The 19360-nt window shown below is 41.5% G+C and overlaps 1 protein-coding gene across 1 annotated transcript; it reads left to right on the top strand.

Annotated features, from left to right (window-relative positions):
• The first annotated feature begins 430 nt into the window (after positions 1–430).
• On the top strand, positions 431–18982 carry LAMP1 (lysosomal associated membrane protein 1). Its single transcript, XM_040089387.1, has 9 exons — positions 431–532; positions 9469–9584; positions 10723–10936; positions 11041–11202; positions 14254–14471; positions 15918–16040; positions 16954–17023; positions 17194–17364; positions 17981–18982. The coding sequence occupies exons 1-9, from the start codon at positions 496–498 to the stop codon at positions 18118–18120; spliced, it is 1251 nt and encodes a 416-aa protein (XP_039945321.1). The 5' UTR covers positions 431–495; the 3' UTR covers positions 18121–18982.
• The last annotated feature ends 378 nt before the right edge of the window (positions 18983–19360 follow it).

The following is a 19360-nucleotide window of genomic DNA, read 5'->3' as shown; positions in this document are numbered from 1 at the left end:
AAAGCGATCAAATGACCTGGGCTGTCCATCTCCATTACATCTGGGAACGCTTACAAACTAGCTTCACCTTTTCTGGTTTTCTCAAAAAAAACCCCAAAAAACTTCCAATGTTTTTAGACAGGTGGGACTGAATTAATTCTGTGCGGGACGACTTATACTCGCCTTAGATTGCCTTCAGCTTCAGGGGCATGTAGCATATTCTGGCGGCCTCACAGAGCTACCCGGGCTCCTTGCGCCCCACAGGCACTCCCCTCAGCCCGGAGCTCCCCGCGCCCGCTCTCGCGAGATCCTCGCCGCCCTCACGGCCCGGGCACCGCAGCGCCAGCCCCGGTCACGTGACGGGCGCCCCGCCCTTGTGACGTCACTGTCACATGACCGGCCGGGGCCGTCGCCAGAGCGCCCCGAGCGCGGAGCCGCCGCCGCCGCCGCGCCCCCTGCCCGTGCCCGCCCTCGGCCCGTGCCCGCTCCCGCCGCGCCCCGTCCCTGCACCCCGACATGGCCCGGGGGCTGTTGGCGGCGGCTGCCCTGCTCGGTAAGGGGGGGGGGGGGGGGGGGAACGCGGGCGGCCTGCGCGGTGGCGACGGGGGTCGCAGCGGCCTGAGGCGGCCCCGGGGCCGGCGGCGCTGGACGCGGCACCTGTAACTGGACCCGCTTGCTGTCGGCGTTCTCGGGTGCTGACTTACTCGCGGGGGCTCTGGGTTCTTGGGGGCCATCCCGCCCCCTCCCCGTGCCGGGCCCTTGTGGCGGACGGGAGGCGGCGGCTGCCGCGCTCGGCACGCTGAACCGCGTTAGAACCAGGCAACGCCGGTCTGAGCACCTGCGCTGGATGTAGGGACAGCGCTCCGGGAAGAGCCTGGAAACGCGTCTGGAACACGAGGCGTGGAGACGCGGGAGCTACTGATGTCATGGCTAGGAAGCAGTGCTTTTCTATAGTGCAGGCAGTGCTCCGTTGCTTAATGGCTTTCTTCCTGCCATATCTTGAGTAAAAAACATGAAACGTGTCTGGAATTCACGGTCCTTGATGAGAAGGTTTGTTAGAGCAAGCAAGTCTGTTTTATGAGGAATTGCGTCTTGCGTGTTTACTGATAACTACCTTGCTTTTGGTTTCTTGTCTTGAAAGCCACATCACACAACGCTATCAGGTTTCTGAGATGTGGCTTTGGCAGCAAAGGAAACTTGTTCAGCAGCTGGCCAAAATATTTCCCAAGTAAGGTAGCAGTTGAGAATGCTTATCTGCCATAATTTTTGAGATAGGACAGTCTTTGCGACTCCTGTAACGTCTCTTTGGTAGTAAATATGGTTATTACCATTGACCGTACTTCGGTTTCACTGAGCCCAAAAAATGCCACTCGCAGAGGGCACTGAGCAGTTCAGACATGCAGCCCTCGTGAGCCACTGTAGCGAGCACAGTGATTTACGGTGCTCCTCGACTTGCTTTTTAGGGATGCCAGCTGAAGTGTCGTTGAGCTGGTGTTATGGTGGGAATTACTTGATTAGTTTGTTTGATATAGTTATGGCTTAAATGAAGAATTGCTTTATAGCTTGCTTTCAACTCAGCTTCTGTTATTTTTATGTGGTACCACAATTAATGCTTTCGGCCACTGCAGTAGTCTTCCTCTGCTTAATTGGCAGTTACAAACATAATTCGCTGCATTATCTTTGTCACTTTCTGGCATGTAAGGTGTGTTAGGTTTCTGCAACTGAGGCAACAGAAGAGTTTATTTTACCACGGAGTAAGTATTCACTGATAGTCGGGACTTTGTACCAGTGTCTATCTAGTAGCTTAGTAGCTGGGTGTTTCTGCATGACTTTATACTACAGTCTTGGAAAATTTTCTTGCAAGAGTGTGGGGTTTGGGTTGTAGGTCAGGGGAGAAGAATAAGAGATAATGATAATATAGGAGCTGAAGTCTTGAGATATTTTAGCTCGTTTGCAGCCTTTTAGTCCATCTGAGTGAACACTGATTAGGATAAGGTCGTGATCACAGGCGACTGGAAAATTAGCATGGGTGGGGCAGGTGTGAAAACTTGTTTGGTGATGCCTTGACTTTGGGACGACAGAATTTTTTTTTCTACCTGAATACCTCACCATACCTCAGTTACTGTTTTATTTTTCTATTTAGGTTGAGCAGCAAACACTAAGCTGAATGTTTTGTGTATTGGCATTGAGCATTTTGTAGTTAATTTTATCGTTAACACCAAACATACATATGGAATTAATTAAGAAAACATTTAGGTAGTATATGATATATGCAGGGAAAGGGGGCTATGGGAGGTGGAAGTGCCTCCCTCAAACTTAGCTGCTGCTTTCTGAAATACTGAGTAAGATGGTGCTTGTCTGTTGTTGAGCACGATGAGTCAGTTGGGTTGTGTGCCAAACCCAACAGAGCTGCTCGTGCTCTCTCAGATCTAGAGCACCCGTACCTTTTTTCATTGCTGAAACACAGACACATCGGAGAACAGTTTCCTGAAAATTTAAGATTAGAATCAGTCATGGATTCAGTGTAGTGAATAAGTAATTAGGTGTTTGAGATTTGCAGAAGGGAAAATTAGTTTTTCAAGGTAATGTGATGCTGTTTCAGAGTCACTGACGTATAATTCACATGTTTCTATTGCACAACTCTAGTCCAGAAAGGAATTTCAAACCTTACTACCAATGTAGAGATAGTTGAGAGAAACTTGATAATGAATTCCAGCCCGTGAGCAGTCTGGTACTAAATTGTTTTTTTTCAGGTTTGGCATTATTGGGTGTGTGGAACTGAGACCATTTTAACTTGTTTTTTACAGAATCTGACTGCTTTAATGTTGAGCAACTTTTGAAACATTGTTTTTCCAAATGCTGCCCTTGGCTATGCCGTGACACAGTGTTTGCTTGATAGCTGCTTGAAGTGTGTTGACACAGTCTCTAAGGATCTGAATTAGTGTGCCAGTCTTCGAGTGATAGGTTACTTGGCTTTGACTTTAGCAGCCTTTCTGGCTGGTGAGGTAACTTCTGACCTGCTGAGAGCTCTGCAGATTCCCTGACATGCTACTTTTGAAATATGTTTCCAAGGTTTCTGTTCAGGCTGACCGAGGAGTTTTATTTTTGGTGTAACCTGCTTCTAGATTGTTCTGTAGCGATTAGGATGTTTTCTAATCAGTAGCAGATGACAAAGTGAAGAATTGCCTCTAAGTACTGAGGAACCTGACTAAATGAAATGCTTGATACTCTATTGCAACATTAACTGCTGTCGTTATCTCTGATAAGCCTTTGTAGGTCTCAGAGATAAAACTTTATTTCTAGCAAAAGGCACTCCTCGCTTTTGCTTGTTGCAGCTTTAACAGTTTGCCTTTGCTCTCAAGTCAGCCATGATTATTTGGAAATTCCTTGAGAAACGTTGGTTCTGAAATGGATTTCTTGGTATGTGTTCTCTTAAGCTTGGCAGAAGACACTTCTGGGCGTGTGAGTGGTGGGAATTACAACAGCTATTTGAGCACTCCCTTGCATTACCTTGATTCTATATTACATACTTCTAAATGTACCTTATGTTTTGGTAAATCATAATTCCAGTTTATGGTCATCTGACTTCAAGATGGACTGGTGTCCCTTTCAGTCTTAGTATAACAGTTTCTTAACCTTCTCTGTCCCTTGACTCAGCACCACTGACTATTACTACTACTTTTTCTACTGTTAATTTCAGATGTGAGAGTCTTAGGTGGACCCTGGCATTAAGGGTACAGAGTTTAAATGTGCTTCAGCTCTGCACAGTGGGTACTTGTTCCCCCTCCAGTGTTCAGCGTTGAGCATGGTAGCTCACAGTTAATGTATTTGGTTTTCTTGTATTAAACTTCGGATGGCAACTGTTTTCTTAACAAGAATTCACTCCATACAATAGGGGTACACCTGAATTTTTACATTCCTTGACAGGGTTAAGATCTACTCTGTAGGACTAGGAGAGTGGTTTTACTCAGGCAGTTAGTTTATTGCCTTATTTCCAATATCCTCTCCTCTGGAGAAGCTTTCTCTTTAAAATTGTCACACAGTGCTCCTTTCTTCAAGACATTGTTTGAGGCTGGCAGCTGCCTTGAAGAATGTGTGTTAGTTGTGTGGTGTGATACAGCAGCAGTAGCCAGAGCAAAATGGACTTGTGTGAATGCTGAAAAGGGTCTGGCCAGGGGAGTTCAGTTCTCTCAGTGCACTCATGCAATCATTTGCTGTAGAGCTATCCCAAGACTTCCTTCCTCTAGATAGGAAGGCATAAAGAAGTTTCATGTGACTAAACTTGATGCAGTTGTGCAATTCTCTGGTCAAATGGCAAGTGTATATAGTTGTTAGATAGCCTTTCCTTTCTAATGCTTTTGTACTTGTATAAATCGGTTTATCAAGACAGAAGTTATTCATCTGCAAACTTGAACAACAAAATGTTTACTGCTTTAATTGAAGTCAACAATATCAAAACCATAATCTGAAACTGCATGAATTTGCAAGGATGCATATTCTGGGCTGGATCAGGAGGTTGATATGATCAAGTGCTGCAACTGCACAAGTGCAGCTGGTTCTCTTATCCCCTAAAGTACTCTCATGCATCCTTGAATTAAGCTCTGTTCTCCCTTTCCCCACCACTGTGTGCGTATTGAAGTGAGTCCAGCCTTGTCTTTTCCTACCAGTTTTCCAGATAACCAGCCTTCAGTTTCCTGTGTGCATCAGTGAAAGGTAGAGTATAACTCATAATTTTATGGAGACCATCTCACCTCTTGCAAAGTGTTTCATACGTCAAGCCTGTCAAGGGATTTTCCTGCTTTCAGTTGTTCCTATCTTTTACTTTCTGTATTATCTCGAGGTGATATAGATTCTGAATCCTAAGGAAGTGATCTTGACTTGGTCTTCTCATAAAGGACTTGGACCTGATGTCCCTCTGGGAGTGGTGCATACATTAGAAGACAGAGCATTGTCGGAGAGCATAACTCCTCTGGGATTTTTCCATTCTATTCTCTGGCATAGATTTAGGAGTTTAAAGTGGTGTCCAAGGTTACCATTGTTCACAAAATGGAACTGAGATGACAGGATCATTCTGAACCATCAGAATGAGTAAATTACTGGGCAGTTTGGTTAACATGTACAATAGAAAATAAACCTTCTTTAGATACTAATCAGCATTTCTTATCTCCGTGGATTAATGCCCCACAGATAGCAGTGTTCGCTGTGTTCGTCATCAGAACACCTGGGCAAAGGTGCAGAGCAACACATCTGTGCTGCAGCTTAGGTACAGAATGATTATGTAGGGCTGGCATCCCTTACCCCAGAGTGCTGCCACACAGTAATTCCAGGGTGGGCTGGAACCAAGGAGAGTCTGTGAGTGTGAGCAGGTTGTGGGATACTCTGAACCCCGTCACAGCCCATCCCAGGAGCTGGCAGCTGTGCTGTGCTGCAGCTGTGGTTTTCCTCCTGAACACCATGGGCAGTCGGTTAACTTTAAACAGTCCCATTCACTGGATGTCTGTATGGCTTAAAGTACTGATGATATGGGATGTATGCCCAGGTGGATTTGGATGGCTTGCTGACATTTATTCCAAGAGGGAATAAGGTCAGGAGACATGACTATAGTAATAAACCCCAGATTATACAGAAGTAGCTTTGTGTTTCCTTATTGTCGGTGTTCCATGTTTCTAATAACAATTGGAGGCAAAGTAAAACATTAACTATAGTAACTGAAGTTCTTTTTACCAGCAGATGGTGTACACAATTGCCATTAAATGTGCTTGGTTTTCTAGCGCACAACAACCATTCATCTCTCTCCCTTAGCAGGTTTCCATTATGTGGGAGAGTAATTAGGGGTAGCTGTGTTTGACTAACAGGATTTCAGTTTTGAGGAGGCTGAAACCTGAAAGCATGTGCTAGATTGTTTTATTAGCTTTGTAGTTTTCAGCTTAAAACAAACAACTTTATGAGGTGGATTTCTTTAAGGTAAATTGTTAGACAATCAAGGAAGTATTTGTTTTGTTTGATTTACTTATTTTATCTCGGACTGTTAATATACTTTGGTTTTCTTTGAGGTAGGTATGTGAGATAAAGAAGGATGCTGGATTTAATTCAAGCAACATCTCCAGTTGTTACTTTAACAGTTATCTTAAGCGTTTTCTTGCATGAGATTGTAATTGCAGAAATGAGGTATAAAGGGAGAGATTGTCTTCTTATTTTTCAATTGAAAATATGCAGCTAGAATAAATATTACAAGCAGTCTTTTTTTGGAACTTACTGGAATACAAAGGAAACATTTGAACAAAGTGAAATTTCTTTGATGTTAGTACCTTTCAGGAATTTCTTTACTAGCTCTCCATAATGTGGTGTTTCCAGCCAAGTAAATAATGAACTTAACAAAACTTACTTTTTGCTGTTGAAAGGTCTTGGGTTGCTTCGTTTGAATCTGAAATACTGCACTTGCTGTGCCACAGGTAGTTGTTATAGAGGGCTATGCAATTTTTTAAGAAGAGCATTTAAAGCCTAAAGAATCTGGAGGTTGTGTCAACTTTTGTGTTTAACTGCAGAGAATGATACTGTTATGAGATGTACAAACAGTATTCTCAATATGCCCTGATAGAATTAAGCAATACATTATATAACTTTACTAGAAATATTTCCAAGATAGATTGATTCAACATCAGTTTGCTTTGCTGTGGTCTTGACATTTTGACTGTAGGTTTGTAGTGTTTGTGGGCTGGTGATGATTCATGCATTAATCACTACTCGACCTTGAAACTGCCTTCACAAAACTCAACAGCTGCTTTCCTGCGAGACACAGTGAGCTCTTCCTCTGCCTTAAACTGGCTGGAGCAGAGAGTAGGTGGGACCTTCTTTCCTTCAGTGCCTGTGTTTGTTTTTCAGTGGTTGTTTTCTAGTTTTTCTTTGCTCCTGTGCCCCATACGTTTTACTCGGTTTCATCTGCATTCCTTCAAGACCTTGGGAACGGATGATGCTGCAGCTCAGTCCTCTCTGATCACCATCCCTGGGAGTGTTGTCTTACTCGCAGTCAAACAGCTCTCACCACTCCGTCGAGGACAGCTCAGTGTCTCGTGCTGGATGTGTCTGTCTCACCATTGAAACTGCAAATCCAGCAGCTACTGAGTATTTCTTAAGGACAGGAGTTTAATAGCAATTGTTCCACACTGATGAAATCAAGATTCATATAATGATGTGACTTTAACCTTACAAAAATCTAGTAGTTATGCAGGCATTAGTATTTAATGTTTATTCATGCCCCTTATTCTTTATTATTTAAACTTGCTGAGGGTGATTTATAAGCTCTTCATTACCAGAATTTGTCTTCTATTTGATGCTTTCTGGTACCTCTGCATTGTCTGTTCTCTGAATCATTTGTAATGGACAGGTCTGTCATGTTTTCATTTAGGTCAGCAACATTTTTCTTAATTGTTTTTCAGTCTTTTCTTTCCCCTGTATTTCTTTTAAAATTTTTCTTTTATTCTTCTACTCTGTAACTTTGTTATTTTCAGCTCTAAAATTGCTGAGATTTTAATAGCTATCAGACATGAGAGTCTGCATGCACACTGAAGCTTTCCATTCTAGCACATTTTTCAGTCACAGTATAGTTCAAGGAGCAGTGGATTTTTATTCCCTGCCTCTACACTTTTCTACGCTGTGCTAGAAATCTTAAGGAAAGTGTAAGCAGCTTGCTTTGGAGAAAACTAGTGCTTGCATGAAATATAAACAAGTTCCAGATATAAATGGAAATTGAAGGAAACTTTGCAAATTGAAACTTCCATGTGGATGAACATGTTTCTGATACTGCTCTGAATTCCAGTAAATCACATTTTGTTGTGAATATGTGGTCCTTAATGAACATTTTATGCTGTACATAAAGGCAAAGATAGGACAGTTTGTGCTTGAAATAAGTTTTTTACACTATTTGTTCTTAAGCATTTTCTTTCTTCTGTCTATCTCTGATTTCAAGTCTAGACTCTCCAAAAACTGGGTAAAGTTGAATGAATTCCAGTTTCAGCTTTGCCCTCTTTGGTGTTGGGAGAGGATGTGATGTTGCTAAGGGGAAGGCAACAAGGGAAAATGCTCGCTGGGTGCCAGAGAAATAGTTTCCAGTGTGTTCCTGCGACTGATGTGCCTTCTACTAAAGTCCAGCTGACAAAAGTCCAATTTTTCCTAATAATTGTCTTCATACGATTGTACACACCATCGTTTTGCGCTGAAAAGTTTTAAGATCGGGTTTTTTTAAAACTTCTCAGGGAGGGAAGCTAGCTAATGGATAATCCCTCATCTGGATCTCTTTGCTATTATCAACAGTTGAATGGATTAGCATGTTTGACTCCTTAAAGCTTATTTGCTTGTGATAATGGCTTATGTCTTGCAGCTGTTTTTTTATCAGGTTTTCTGCAAGACTGGAGTTGTTGCAAATGCAAACTGATAAAGTGCTAGCATGAAAATGGTGTAGGCTTTTTGCAGTGAGGTTCACTTGGGGGGGTGATGGTGACACATTGGGAATCTGGAAAACAAAAGGTTCTAAAATAAAGAACTGGTCAGGTGCAGGAGCACTGTCAGGTGTCCCTTGCCACAAATGAAGTAGGAGACAACCAGCTTCCCAGCTGTTTCCAGCCTGCCAAAGTGTGTCCCCTGTGTGAAGATTTGTTGGCAGTGGCCGCTGTTCACACTGGTGCCAGTCCATGCTGCCCTCAGAAAGGATGATTGTGTGCTCCCCTTGCTGCGTGTCCTTGCCCTGTTGAGTCAGTGCTTTGAGCAGTTGTACTCAGCATGCTCTGAGCGTAGAGGCTGGAATGGACCGAGGGGCAGAAAAGCTTTTCTCTGCTTTTCTCAGCAGCTCAGTCTGATTGTAGCTTAAACCAGTCAGGAGGACACAACCTCAGTCTGTGTCAAGGTCTTGGCCTCCTCCTCTGAAGTGTGGACAGTGTGAGGACGGTAAAGAGAAGTTCTCCTGGCAAGGGTGGCATGCTCCATCATGCTATTTTTGGTAGTGCCTTCAAAACAGCTGCAGTCAGTCCAGGCTTTCTAAATGCTGCATTCAGTGCATGTACAGCTGAGTGTCCTGGTAGAGCAGGAGTGAAGGCTACATGGTATGCTGTGGGGGAAAGGCAGTGTTGGAGGCGTGCAGGATCAAATAAGCTAAGTCAGGTCTGGCTGAAGATGGTAAAATTGTTGCTGTGTATGGTGAACACTGAAGCTGCTTTGAACACTATGACTGGTGTTGCATGTTTTTCTTATCTCTTAGGACCCAGCATGTCAGTTTTGGTTTGAGTGGCTTTGCATTTTTATAAATTAGGTACTTAATTTGTCTTCTGTTTGTTAGTGATGTTGAAGATAATCTAGAGACCGTTAATGCCCAAGTTTCCAAACTCAACTGATGCTGAAGTTGTACTCCCAGAATGTACAGTTGTATATAGTTGTCTCTTTGGGATTAAAATTGCAAATTTATGTGACATCAAGTTAACCACTTTTTGTTTTTATCAGGCTTTTTACAGGCTTCCTCTTCATTTGAAGTGAAAGATTCAAGTGGTAAGGTCTGCATAATTGCTGATTTGACAGTAGCCTTCTCAGTGGAATACAAAAACAATGGGCAGAAAGAGGTAAGGGCAGTGAGTATCTTACTGCTTGTCATTTATTAGTATTTTTAGTATTTATAAAATATGTGGTATCTTAGCACATGTGCAATATTTAAACTTTCACCAAGTATCTATGCATGAAAAACTGCTTCAACAAAGATTTTTTTCTCTCCTGGTCACATTGCATTGGCTTTTTTTTATTACGAATGCTTCTTCTAATTAAATGGCAAGGTTGAGGCTGCCTGAAACAGTCAAAGCAAAACATGTAAATTGCTTCTGTGACTGGAATTCTACCCCTCTCCTGTTGATAACTGGAATGGCTTTCACTGGAACTGTAAGGGCAAAAATACTACACGTTCTCTTTTGGTAACTTGATCACACTCACGTGGACTAAATCTGAACTGAAACGGCTGTTGGCACGTAGCTTTTAAATTTAAACTCCGGAAATCTGTGACCTTCTTACTTAGCAAATCTCTAGATTTCAGTGTATCTACAGACTAGTGCAATGTTTACAAATTGTTCCATATTAAAAGCAGAAGTTTGTTAATGGAAAATTAAGAGTTTGTCCTCACAAATAAATTTTGGGTTTTTTTGTATCTTTACTACTGCTGGTATAGTGGTATATGTGTTTGCATTCAGAACTGACTTCTTTCATAACATACTTTTGTCTGCTTCTTCTTGTAAGCAGTAAGCTCAGAACATCCCAGTAAATGTTGTATTGGTCTTCAGATATCACATTTCTTCACAATGTGTAATAAACTCCAAGTATTACAGCCAAGCTACGTAGGATGTACCATTCACTTTTGTTCTTACTCAGTTGTACTACAAGAAGCAAAGCTTAAATTCTCCCATTTTTTCACGTGTCCAGAGTTTGCCAGATTTGATTCTTGTAGTACAGAAGTACCTGCAAATTCACATTGCTAGTTTAGGAGGAAAAAAAAGTCTAAGAGGTGCTGTGAGTATGTACTGTTTTGTCCTCCAGTTTCAGTGAGCAAGATTCTCAAACTTGAATGCCAGTAACATGCTGCTTGCTATATACTGGTGTATATAAGTAGACATCTTGTAGGAAATATTAATGTCTGCAGTGTGTTTGTAACAGTTTCGTAGGATATTTAAAAAGCTGTGAGGAAACCTTACGTGTGTTTTATTTTCTACCCCACAGTTTGTACACTTTTTTCTTCCACAAAATGCTTCAGTAGACTCACAGAGCTCATGTGGTAAAGATAACGCCTCTCATCCAGTTCTGGTATTGGATTTTGGAGCAGGACATTCATTGAGCCTGAATTTCTCAGAATCTGCAGACAAGTACCAAGTTGAAGAGCTAGTTTTCCACTACAATCTGTCAGATGCAACTTTATTCCCAAATTCAACTACAGGTGAAATAAAAACTTCCCGTTGTTATTGTGAAACCCTTCCAGATGTAATACTGAGTCCTTCCTTTGAATACTGGTACATACTAATGCAATGTATCTTTTTACAGGAGGTGTGAAGAATGTATCACATAAAAGTATTATTCAGGCACATATGGGCACAAAATACAGATGCATCAACTCCAAGCACATCGATATGAAGAATGTGAATGTTACTTTTAGCAATGTCACTTTGGAAGCCTATCTCACAAATGGCACTTTCAGTGTGAACAGTAAGTATCCTGTAACAGGAAATGTACTTGATGAGTTAATATTTCCAATAATAGGTTATTTCTTTTAAAGTCCTGACTAATGATATTTGAGGTGGGTACAAGCTGGATCTGATACTCTGATAACAGCATTTTTTGAATGGAATGGACTTACCTCAGGATTTCTCTTTAGGATGTTGGAATCCATGGCTAGGGGATAGTGCCCTGGGTTCCTGTGGGTGTTGTACTGGGCTCTTCATGACTATGGGTGTTAAACAGATGCTGCAGTAGGTCGAGTGGGCTCATGGCCAAAGTCCTAGTTTTAGAAGTACCTGATAACTTCCAAGCATTATGGCCTCTACCAAATTTGAGCTAGTTGCTGTGTGCTCTGGGGAAAATTAGTGAAATAATGGCAGACAGTAGGGAATTGGTCTGCAGAGAGCAGAAGTGTACATCTTCCTACAGGAGGTTTTATGTCAGCTGAAACAGTCAGGTTTTTCTCTTGCAGGCACAATCACAAAGTCATATTTTTATCCGGATTGTTTGTATTGAAAAGTAGTGTGGAATTTCACTTCACATTATTAAAGGCCAATTACTTCATGATGCATTCATGTCCTTTGAGGCAGCAGTCCTCAGCCACAAAAGAGATGTATAACTGGTCACCCATACTGTCTTAAGGAGTGATAAGTCTTTGCCTTACTCTAAGAGTTTTCATCTTCCCTGGGAAATGTAGAGCTTTTCTTTAGCTGTTAATCCCATTTATGTACCTGCTAAGTTGAAACAAATATTAAGAACTAGGGTAGCCAGTGCTGGCATGGAATGGATACAATGAACAAGTGCCTTCTACTGGAGTATCTCTACCTTGTCCCATTTCTGTGAAAAATACCTTACCTGGTGCATGATAACAGTGGCATTGCCTTGTTTTATAGCTGCTTCACATGACTGGCTCAGATTTGTATCATTCCCTTGATCAAACTTTTCCATTCAGTGAACTAGTTTGCAGTAAAGATGTGTACCTACATTGATGCTTTAAAAAACCACACCAAACCCTGATTTCTATTGCTGCAGTCTTCAAAACTATATCTTTTTAAATTATGAGACTTTGATCTAATTGTTTTACCAGGTAAGTATGATAAGTGATCATTTATCAGCAGGCTCAAACATAAGACATGATACTGGGAAAAGCTGATTTTTAACTTCTACAAAACTCCAATAAAATCTCCCTACTGTGTAATACTTTTTTTTTTTTAAGACCTTAAGATCTGGTCTTATATAGTCCTCTGCTTCCATTCTTGCAGGCTTGAACCTTCCCCGTCCCTTAGGCAGCTAGTTATTGATAAATTTTAGATCTGGAATTTTTCTGTAGTATTTTTTTTTCTCTGCAAATCTTTAATGAAAGGGTATTTCTGCCAGTGATCTGTACAAGGCTCACTGAAAGGATGAAGGGTCAATATTCAGAGCATCTGCATAACTAGAAATTGTGACTTCTGTCAGTGTACTAGAAGTTAGTGACTGAGGGCATGGTAGTGGTTGTCTGCAGCTCTGAAAGGGAGACTTCCATTTTCTCTGTGCTGGTAGTTTTGCCAACTGCTTTCCTGTAACTGTCAAGAAAAGATATTAGAATTTGTCTCATCTTTTGATCTGTCCTGAAGAGCTACTAGAAACTGCTCTAAATCAGTAGAAATAATGTATCAAAACTTCAACTAGGCTAAACTTGCACTTTGTGTGATTTGGTTGTTTCCATCTCTGCCAACTTAAATTAGAGCCTCTATGTGTTTAGGTCTTGCAGATAGAGGGTAATTCTCTACTGAATTGCCCAGAAAGCTTGTTAGGAAATTATTACATCATGTATATAATGTATTACATTACATAATATACATTTGTATAAATTTCAAATTTATACATTTACCAGTATCAGTCTACAAAATACAGGATCACTACTTTATCCACCTTCATTCTGCTCTTGGACTTTCCAGCAGTGGAATAGAAATAGGAGAGCATGCTATGTTGGAGTGTGTGTGACTTCAGATGGTGTGATTAAAATTCCTCTTTCTGAGCCATAATCAAAAGTTAAGCTGCTGTTTAAAGCTGTTTACTAGGTGTCTTGTATCTGCAACATATGTATGCATTAAATTTTAAAAGTAGGCCATTTTGAGTCAGTTGATTGTTGCTGCAGTTGCTGTTGTCCTTAAAAAGTTGCAAGTTGTTATCCCTGGCATGTGGAGATGACCTTGGATTGGAACATGGAAGCCTCTACTTTAGTAAAGTCTTTGTTTTGACCTTTGGTTTTGGCTTAGAGGTTCAATGCAGGAACCTTCTTGGCTCCCAGATCAAGTTAAGATCTTGCTGCCACATGTTTCCAAGTACTCTGGCAAATAAATCAGAGTCGCTGTTCCCTGGAAGTTGCTGCTGGACTGGATGAAAAGAGAGGGTGAACTTGCACACCTTCACAGCCTTATTAACCCTGTGGAGGGTGGCTCCTCATGCAGGGCTGAAGGGAGGATGGATGGGAAAGGATACAGCAGAAAACTTGGCATCAGAAGCAGTGTCTTAGAATCCCCTTGTTAAGGACAGAAGAGCCACAGCAATATCTTAAGGCTACTCTGGGTATTGCCAGAATAATGAGAATGAGGGGAAGGGGAACACATCTCCTGGGAGACCACTTTGAAGAGTGGGCAGAACTGTTCCTCTGCTTTTCCCAGACAAGTACCCAGAGTGAGTGATAGGGATCCCAGCCTGGCTGTGAACAGACAGAGGAATGCTGGCTCTGTCAGACTTACCCTGACCCGATGGCAAAGCAAAATGATGCATGTGAATGAAAATGGATGTGGTCACCATGAACTTCAGTAAATTACCAGCAGAGGTGTCTTTTTCATATGCCAAGCTTTAAAAGGGTCTCAAACTTTGCAACAAGAGTTTAGGTAATGCTTTACTGTTGTGTTTCTGAGTTTTTATTATCTTTTATTAGGAAAAAAGCTACTTGAAATTACATCTTCCTTTCCCTTGAGGATTAAAAAGGTAGATCATCCCACAGCTTTGTTTTGGTTGGTAATGACTGTTTTCCTTTCTCTGCAGAGACAGAATGTGCTGAAGATATGGTGTCTACTACTACTGTAGTGCCTACAACTCCTAAACAGACTACTAGCCAGGCTCCAATAACTAGCCCAACACCAACATCATCACCCCCAAATCCTGCAGTTGGTAAATACAATGTGACTGGTCCAAATGGAACTTGTGTACTGGCCTACATGGGCTTACAGCTTAATATCACCTATCCAAAAAAAGATGAAAAGGTACATTTTGATTTTTGTTTCTTCAAAGCCTTCAAATTTCTTCTTCGGGGAAGACTTGGTAAATTATTTTATGCTAACCTTTTTCTTTAAAAAGCCCAGGTGTTAATGTTCATCCATCATTATCCTCTATTTGAATTGCTTAACTCGGTCTAGACTCGTGACATTTCAAACACTAGTACTGAAAGTGGTTCTTAAGGATTTTACCATTCAGAAAAAGCAGTATTAAACTTGTGTGTTGAATCCAGGAAGTGTATATATGGTCATATAAGAGAAATAGTAAAAATTACCAAGATATGAGTAGGGGAATCCTGTTATCAAAGTTGCAATCAAAACAAGATTTTTAAACTGTTAAAGAAATACAGAAATTTGGCCTGAGGCAAAGAAGGAGTGAGTGACTAGTAGAAGGGAAAATTGCTACTCTAAAACTGGACAGGCTTGTGACTTAATTACCATCCAGCCAGCACTGAAGACATTTGGGGTTGATTTTGATGCTTAAAAGCTACTTAACAGCTGATTTTAATAGTAATAAAAAAGAAAAATACAAGGTTAATGTAAGATCCAGCCCTGGCACAGGTTCTTTCCCTCCACTGTTGGTGCAGAGCCCAGCTTGCCAGCCCTGTGGACAAACCCAGGGTCCCAAAGGGACTGTTGAATCCTCTCAATAGGAAACAGTGGTGTTGCAAAAGGAACTTTTTTGTTTATTTATGATGTTGATGACTGAAAGGTAAAATCATGAGCACGCTAGCTGGTGTGTGGCTGTACAGTGGCTTGTTATGATGGTTACTGTATTTTAGCCACCTTAATTGTGTGAAATTCCCTGATTCTGGTGTTCTGCTTCTGATGGAACAGCTGATTTCTAGTCTAATGACAGTGAAGGGGTGGCAAGTAAGTTTTCCGGTCACATGAGGATCAGCTAAGAGCTACTGAAAGGGTTTCTATTTAATTGTTTGGCAAGTGCATTTAACCCACTGCCTCCTGCAGATGCAAGACAGTATAAATTCATGAGCCATGGACAAAACTAAAACATTTTGAACGGAAGTGACATGCAAGAATGGTTGTGCTGACAGGTGGTCCCCTTAACTGCTTCTACCTTATGTCAAAGCAGTATTTTATAGCATCTTGCCCTCTGCGTAGTGTGGTGGTTCTTGATGTTTTTCCTTATGCTGCAAGGACCAAAGCAGTTTGTGGAGAAAGCAGTGGGTTCTTGGCTGCAGCCAGTCAGGGCTGCAGAAAGCTCTGTTAGATGTGCCCTTAGTTGTCTGTCAGCATGGTAACTCGGGTGCCTGCACGGCTCTGACACGTGCACATGAATCTGCTCTGGTGTCTGGAACACAGGGCAAACACAACACTGAAGACACGAGACGCAAGCCAGCTACACCTCGGCTGAGTGTAAGGTGATGTGCTCAAGTCTCTTCAAGTGTCATAATTGCACCTCTTCTCTCGCAGATGGGTTTGGATTTGCTGAATTTCATACCACATAATACAACTTCTTCTGGGAGATGCGACAATACGTCTGCCTTGTTGAACCTGACTTTCGAGAAAACAAGGGTTATCTTCCACTTTGCATTGGTAAGAATCTCTGCACCAAGCGTGTAGGGTCTGCAGGACTCTCCATGTGGGAAAACTAGCTGGGGCAAGTGCAAGAGGAAAAAAGACAGCTACAGGAAGGGCAGTAACTAGTTCCTTTGGTTTTAATACTAGGATTTAGTGGGTTTTATGCTTGCTAACCACTGTGTGGAAAGAGTATGTTTTTATATATATATGTAAATATGTGTGTGTATACATATGTGTACACAGAAAAGTATTTTGTTTGGAGTGGGAACTCCCTTCAAGATTGTGTTGCTTACTTTTTAAGGCTTCTTGCTGAAACTGGGAGCAGCCTGTGACAAGTGGGCATCTCATCTAATTTTAGGCCTGGAGCTGGATTTAAGTCCTCATTAAATATTCTGTGTATAGCCCAAAGGCCAAGTGTGCTTGTCTTCTGGTCTCCTGTGATGGTTGGGAATCCTGTTTCCCACAGCCCTGCCCCAGGTGCTGTATTGGAGCTGCGTGCCTTTGAGGACTGAGTCCACTGTTTGTCAGAGCTTCATGCTCTGTTAAACATGTCGATCACCTTGAGCTGTTGCTATTAAATGACTCTACAGCTCTGTGGGGTTCAAGTTCACTGCAAGTAGGCTGCTTAAGCAATGGGTGGGACTGTGCCTGCAGTGTGGAAATCAACAGTTTGGGGGTGACAAGGCCCCCTTTCTCTACCTCTTTGCCTCTCACAAAATAATCTTCCTTAAGGTCCATACCTTCTGTAGCTTTTCTCCTAAAGTCCATCTAAACACCTCCTCTGGATGCTAATCCTATTTGTGGTCTACGTTTTAAAAACCTTTCTCACAATGCATGCAGAACGGAACCTGAACATGAACAGCTTATGTCGTACATCATCAGCTTAAATGACAACTACTGATTTGTTGGCTTTTGTTTTTTTTTAAAGAATGCAAGTGCTGAAAAATTCTTCCTGCAAGGTGTGAATGTAAGCACGACCCTGCCTTCTGAAGCAAAAAGTAAGGACATCTAAGAAATCTACTCTCTGTAATCACTTCTGTAAATACCAAGGGTAGCCTGCATTAAATAATGTATGAGAAATGTTGGGGATGAGTGTATCAAATTGCAGCTCTATGAGCTTACAGCTCCCGCTCTTCAGATTTATATAATAAGACTTTCTCTTACGCAGATCCAAAATTTGAAGCATCGAACAACAGCATGAGTGAGCTGTTAGCTTCAGTAGGGAACTCCTACAAGTGTAGTTCTGAGGAGAATCTGCAGGTCACAGACAAAGCCCTTGTCAGTGTATTCAACGTTCAGATCCAGATTTTCAAGATTGATGGAGACAAATTTGGGCCAGGTAAGAGGTCTGCATTTGGCAGCCCCTGTCAAATCCAAGATTTCTGAAGTATACTTCGATATAAATATAACATTCTGTAGTCAAATGTCAGCTTGTGGGTGCTATGCTTAGTCTCTGCATGCCCCAGTACAGATGATGTGGGGGCTGATTAAGACATCCAAGTTGAGGCTAGTGTGAGAAGTATGTAGAAAGCTTTGAAACAACTTGGACTTGTTCCTGATGGTCCAGAGAACAGTTAAGGAAGAGTGCTACCTTTCCCTCCAAACTGTGTGCAGACAGTTGTGTGAAAGGGGCAAACCTGTCCCTTGCAACGATGATGAAAGCAAAATGATTGTGGGAAGGGTCACATGGATATTTATGATGGCTACATTTGTGTGTAACTAACAGCTTCTGAGGAGGAAACAATCAATTTAATCTTCATATTGTGTATACAGCTGGTACTAGAAAGACTTCATCCTGAACGATAATAGTTAGTGGACCTGGCTTCCTTTTCATTGTTGGCAAGGTAGCTGAGCCACTTTTATCTACGTGCTGAGAGCAGAATGTTGAAGTTCTGCATGTAGCCATCTGTTGGTGCACTAGGACCTAACATGGATCTTTCTCTCTCTCTCTTCAGTGGAAGAATGTCAGCTGGATGAAAATAACATGCTGATCCCTATAATAGTCGGTGCAGCCCTTGCTGGTCTTGTTCTGATCGTCTTGATTGCTTACCTGATTGGCAGAAAGAGGAGCCATGCTGGGTATCAAACAATTTAATTACTTGCACTAAAATCCAGTGTAGATGAAAAGCAATTGCAAGAGGCTGAGGGAAAAAAATCCCCCTACATTTCCCCTGAACTGGTTGATATTGTAAGGTAACATCTTTTCTTGCAAATTGCTTCTTTAAAGTCTGCTTTATTAAATGTGAAATCATCTTGCAGCATTTAACTATGCACAAAAATAACTTCTGAAGATTCTGGTGTTTAATTTTGCTAACTAGTTTTAATATTTACCCACTTAGAAACAAGCTAAAAGTTTTTAAGGGTGTGTTTTTGGAATTGGCATAAGATCATGTCAGCTACAGATTCCAGAGAGGGATATTGCTAACTCTGACTCGATTTCAGAACTCTTAACAAAGGGAAAAGGTTCATTATTTGCACCGCTGCCATTGAGCGATGATGTTAAGTATACTGATGCATTTGGAAAAATTTAGTAACAACTGACAAAACTGAAATCTAAAATCTGAATTTCACCTTATCTCTTAGGTGTGTTTTTTTTACTAAGCTTTAAACTCAATGCCTGGCACATGCAGGGTGTGAACGATGCAATACTCAAACCTTACAGGAACTCTTTATGATTGGACAACTCCCCTGTTTGATATTTTTGATGCTATGCCAGCTCCTTAGGAGCTGGCACTTTTTTAAAATGGGTGTTATTTTTATTTACTTTTTTTTGTAAAGTGATTTCAGTCTATTCTGTTGGAAGGTTGAGAGATCCTGTTACTGCACATGTGTACAATATAGATCTCAATCTGCTGATTCTGTTGCTTTAAACTTGGCTGGGGGTTGTACACTTTAAGGATCAGTTCTTATGTATGCATTGCCTGTAACAATGCTAATAAAGACACTTTTTTTCTGTATTTCTTAGTATTGCTGATCACTCTTTAAACCATTTGTTGGCCAGTTTTGGAGGGCTGAAGTCATGGTTTGGCTATACTTGGGAAGCTTCAAACAATCTTTAGTGTAGAGTTAAGTGAGTGCTGAAGTTTTTTCTTTGTGGCACAAAGGAAAACCTTACTCTGTGTGTGTGCTGGAATCAGGTTCGTTTTGCACTTCGTGTTTGGAAACAAGCAAAGCTATGTGTTGGTAACGTGAGAGCTGGAGGAGTTAACTCTTTAAACTGCCACTTCCTGAGACATGTTGGTACACCAGCCTGCCTGGCTAAGCCCCTCTTTCTGACCGTGCTGATAAGGTTCTTAGTCTAACGACTGTGTAAGTGACATTTCATGTTTGATCTT

This window comes from Hirundo rustica, chromosome 2, assembly GCF_015227805.2.
Source record: "Hirundo rustica isolate bHirRus1 chromosome 2, bHirRus1.pri.v3, whole genome shotgun sequence".
NCBI lineage: Eukaryota > Metazoa > Chordata > Aves > Passeriformes > Hirundinidae > Hirundo > Hirundo rustica.
This window is presented reverse-complemented; position numbering and strand designations above follow the sequence as displayed.

What these genes read in the sequence shown, in the direction of transcription:
- LAMP1 (XM_040089387.1), top strand. Translation starts at nt 496, where the DNA reads ATGGCCCGGGGGCTGTTGGCGGCGGCTGCCCTGCTCG. An exon ending in TGGCACTTTCAGTGTGAACA is followed by an intron (nt 11,203 to 14,253) that starts GTAAGTATCCTG and finishes CTTTCTCTGCAG; the next exon opens with AGACAGAATGTGCTGAAGAT. An exon ending in CCTGCCTTCTGAAGCAAAAA is followed by an intron (nt 17,024 to 17,193) that starts GTAAGGACATCT and finishes TCTCTTACGCAG; the next exon opens with ATCCAAAATTTGAAGCATCG.